The 3,485-nt window shown below is 58.0% G+C and overlaps 1 protein-coding gene across 1 annotated transcript, besides 10 other annotated features; it reads left to right on the top strand.

The window, feature by feature from the left end:
- Positions 1-107: 107 nt before the first annotated feature.
- Positions 108-136: a microsatellite.
- A 233-nt stretch (positions 137-369) lies between these two features.
- Positions 370-437: a sequence feature (A-rich).
- Positions 438-560: 123 nt separating this feature from the next.
- Positions 561-584: a microsatellite.
- Positions 585-674: 90 nt separating this feature from the next.
- Positions 675-737: a sequence feature (A-rich).
- Positions 738-1,044: 307 nt separating this feature from the next.
- Positions 1,045-1,071: a microsatellite.
- A 48-nt stretch (positions 1,072-1,119) lies between these two features.
- Tco025E_07197 (succinyl-CoA:3-ketoacid-coenzyme A transferase-like protein) lies at positions 1,120-2,598 on the top strand (the record flags this gene model as incomplete). Its single annotated transcript, XM_029374064.1, has 1 exon — positions 1,120-2,598. The coding sequence occupies one exon, from the start codon at positions 1,120-1,122 to the stop codon at positions 2,596-2,598; it is 1,479 nt and encodes a 492-aa protein (XP_029225829.1).
- A 47-nt stretch (positions 2,599-2,645) lies between these two features.
- Positions 2,646-2,697: a sequence feature (GA-rich).
- A 137-nt stretch (positions 2,698-2,834) lies between these two features.
- Positions 2,835-2,871: a microsatellite.
- Positions 2,872-3,029: 158 nt separating this feature from the next.
- Positions 3,030-3,065: a microsatellite.
- A 75-nt stretch (positions 3,066-3,140) lies between these two features.
- Positions 3,141-3,162: a microsatellite.
- Positions 3,163-3,420: 258 nt separating this feature from the next.
- Positions 3,421-3,484: a sequence feature (A-rich).
- Position 3,485: the final 1 nt, after the last annotated feature.

The following is a 3,485-nucleotide window of genomic DNA, read 5'->3' as shown; positions in this document are numbered from 1 at the left end:
ATTCTTGCTTCGCCCAGGAATACGCTGTGGGCTTGTTGGGAGGCACGTGCGGCGAGATGGGGCTCTGCGACTCTCTCTCTCTGTGGGCGTCTTAGCCAAAGCCCCTCTTTTTTCTTTTTTGTTTTGTTTTGTTTTGCCCTGAGCACTTAAATTTTGTTTTTTCGCAACGACCGCGGCGAAGGCTGCGCGCGTGCACGTCTCTTGTTTTCTTTCTTTTTTTGTGTGTGTTTTCTTCTATTTTGCCGTCGCCCCCCAACCACCCAACGCCACTTTCCACGTGGGCACACGGCCGGCGGTGCTGGTGGCCCACGGGCTGCCGGCGTGTCCGGCTCCGCAAGAATTTCGGTGATGCAGAAAACGTCTTTGAAATTTTTTTTGTTTTTGTCTTTTGTTTTTTTTTGTTTTCTTTTTTTTTGTTTTTGTTTGTTTTTGTTTTTGTGGGTGTGCGTGGGCGCTGGAGAGTCCCCAACTCACTTGGGGGCGCCGAAACGGCCTGCGGCCTCCCCTCGCTGGCCGATGCCTCGCCGGGGGAGGGGGGGCAGGGACGCAAAGGCCTCCTCCACACAAACACACACACACGCACATGCAGCCTCCGACGCCGTTCCCACCCCGATCCGCGAGTTTTCAGACGTCTTCGGGGCATTGGGACGAAGCGGCGGGAGTTTCATTGAGCCTGTTTTTTTGTTTGTTTGTTTGTTGTTGTTGCTTGGCGCTTGTTTGTCTGCCTGTTCTGTGTGGCTGTGCGCCTATGCAACCTTGACGAGGGTGCTAGTTGCAGGTTCGTGTCACTCTTTCTGCATGAAGTCGAACTGTGTGTGTGTGGTGATGCCGCATATGCGCAGACGATGCCACTTGTTTTTTTTTCTTCGCCTTTGTTTCTGCGGTGCCCCTGACTTCTATTGCGCGTTTGCCCTTTGCCGACCCTTGCCTTTCTCCGTGGGAGCCGTAAGCCGAGCGAGAGGGAGCGCGTAGTTGCACTATTTCTTTTGCGACTGTTGCCACTATCGTGAGTCCACACGCCCCACGCACCGTCAGGAAAACAGTTACATACAAATATATATATATATATATCGTCTCAGAAGGATATTTACATCCCACACGAGACTGCACGCCGCCGGTATGTTCCGCCGCTCTCTCCCCTGCGAAGGCCCGAGGGTCGTGTCATGCGTGGATGCGCTGCGTGACCTCCGTGATGGCGCCTCGATTGCCGTTGGCGGCTTTGGCCGCTGCGGCGTGCCCTTTGGGCTGCTGCGCCAGCTCCGCAAGGACGGCAGGAAGAACCTTCACCTCATCTCCGCCGTGAATGGCGGCGGGAGCTGCGTGGCCCTCGGCCCCCTGCTGCGCGACGGCCAGGTGAGGACGATAACGACGTCCTACGTTGGGCTTGACACCATTCTCTGCGAGCAGCTGGTGAAGGGAGCTGTGCGGCTGGACCTGTGTCCGCTCGACTCGCTGGCGGAGCGGCTTCGCTGCGGCGGCGCCGGCATCCCCGCCTTCTACACTCCAACCGGCTTTGGCACAGGGCTGACGCACGGCGAATTTCCCGTTGCCTTTGCAGGGGACGGCTCCGGCCACGTGACCGAGTACGCCGCGCCCCGTGAGACCCGCGAAATCGGTGGCCGTTGGTGTGTCCTGGAGCACGCCCTCCAAGCGGACTACGCGTTTGTGAAGGCCTGGAAGGCGGATCGGCGCGGGAACCTTCGCTTTCGCGGGAACTCGCGCAACCTGAACGCCGCGATGGCCACCTGCGCCAAGACCTGCATCGCGGAGGTGGAGGAGCTTGTGGAGGTGGGGGACCTCGACCCAGAGGAGGTGCACATCCCCGCCGTGTACGTGGACCGCGTCGTCCTCTCGGAAGTCCCCAGATGTCCTGCGAGCCACGCGCCGCCCGCCGCCAAGGATGGAGGGCTGGCGGAGCTAACTAAGAAGCAGCAGCGCATCCTGCAACGTGCGGCGCTTGAACTACATCAGGACATGCACGTGAAACTCGGCGTTGGTATCTCCTCCATGGTCGCCCAATTTCTGCCCTCGCACGTGAGGCCTCTCCTACACTACGAGTGCGGCATGTTGTGCAGCGGCAGGCAGCCGAAAAAGGGAGAGGCCGTGAACGCCGACCTCGCGGAGGCCACCGACGGCGCTGTCGGCGTCGCCGAGCCCGGCGCCTCCTTCTTTGACACCAACGTGTCCGCCGCGCTGCTCCGTGGGGGCCATTTGGACGTGACGCTTTTGGACGCCTTCCAGGTGTCGGCATCGGGCAACATTGCGGGTTGGCATGGACCGGAACAGGTGCCGTTTATCGAGACGGGCGCTATGGACGTCATCTGCTGCGGTGGTCGCAGCATCGCGCTCTTGGAGCACACTGGCGAGGACGGCGAGCCCCGCATTGTTGAGCACTGCGACAGGCCCGTGACGGGGAAGTGGATGGCTAACACCATCATCACCGATCTGGCGGTGTTTGACGTTGTCTGTCGGGGTGGCAACGCTCGCCAGCTGATGCTTAAAGAGGTCGCGGAGGGTGTCACCGTCGAGGAGCTCCGGGCGAAAACGGCGGCCCCGTTTCTTTTGCCTGCGGAACTGAAGGCGATGCAGCACGCGTAGCTATTTAGTGGGAATGCCATGTGCCTCTTCCCCTGACGCGTGTTGTGTCTTTTTCGCTTTCGCCGTCTCTCTCTCTCCCTCTTTCACTTTGTTTCCTCTGGGCCGTCTTCTCTTCTTCCCCGCCCGCCACATCTTTTTTTTCTTTTTGGGGAAAGGAGGGGGCAGGTATTTGCGCAAACGCCGTCTTGCTGTTTTGTATCGTCCCGGCCTGTGAGAAATTTGTAAGACGAGATTATTTGTTGTTGTTGTTGTTGTTGTTTTCTTGTTGTTGTTTGTCTGCTTTTGACGCCTGCCCCCCAAAGAAAGAGACGGTCAACTCCCACCCGCGCCGTGCTGCGACGCCGTGTCTCTAGCAGCATGCCGCCACATATTGGGGGAAAAAAAAGGTTGAACTCGATGATTTTGCTTGAACGGCGGCGTCTCTTCCTCTCTTTTGTTTTGTTTTGTTTTGTTTTGTTTTGTTTTGTGTCCACCTCCGTGAGGGGGAGGGACGTTGAGCGCACTACAGGCACGGACGCCCCTCCCCTCCCCTCCCCCTACCAAGAGAGCCAGAGAGAGAGAGAGCGCAAGGGATACAGTAAATCTGTGTGTGAACTGCGAACGAGCTCTTGGCTTTATTTTTCTTTGATTTGGTTGTTGTTATTTTTGCTCTTGTTTCCGGTTTTGCCGCACTTTTCGCCGTTGCCATGCGGCCCGCCACGTGCGCCGCGGACAGCCGCACACACGCGCAGTCCCCTGCGTGCGGTTGTGGTGGTCACGGCGTGCGCTACGACGCCGGGCTAAGGCTCCAATCCTTCCGAGGGCGTGGGCGCATGCCCCACTCTTGTCACTTTACTTTTTCTTTGTACTGTTTTTTTTTCCTTTTTTATTTGCCTTTTCCGTTTTTG

This window comes from Trypanosoma conorhini (genome assembly GCF_003719485.1).
Source record: "Trypanosoma conorhini strain 025E chromosome Unknown Tco_14.4_contig_00537, whole genome shotgun sequence".
NCBI lineage: Eukaryota > Euglenozoa > Kinetoplastea > Trypanosomatida > Trypanosomatidae > Trypanosoma > Trypanosoma conorhini.
Note: the sequence above shows the minus strand (reverse complement) of the source record. Positions and strands in the feature narration are given on the sequence as shown.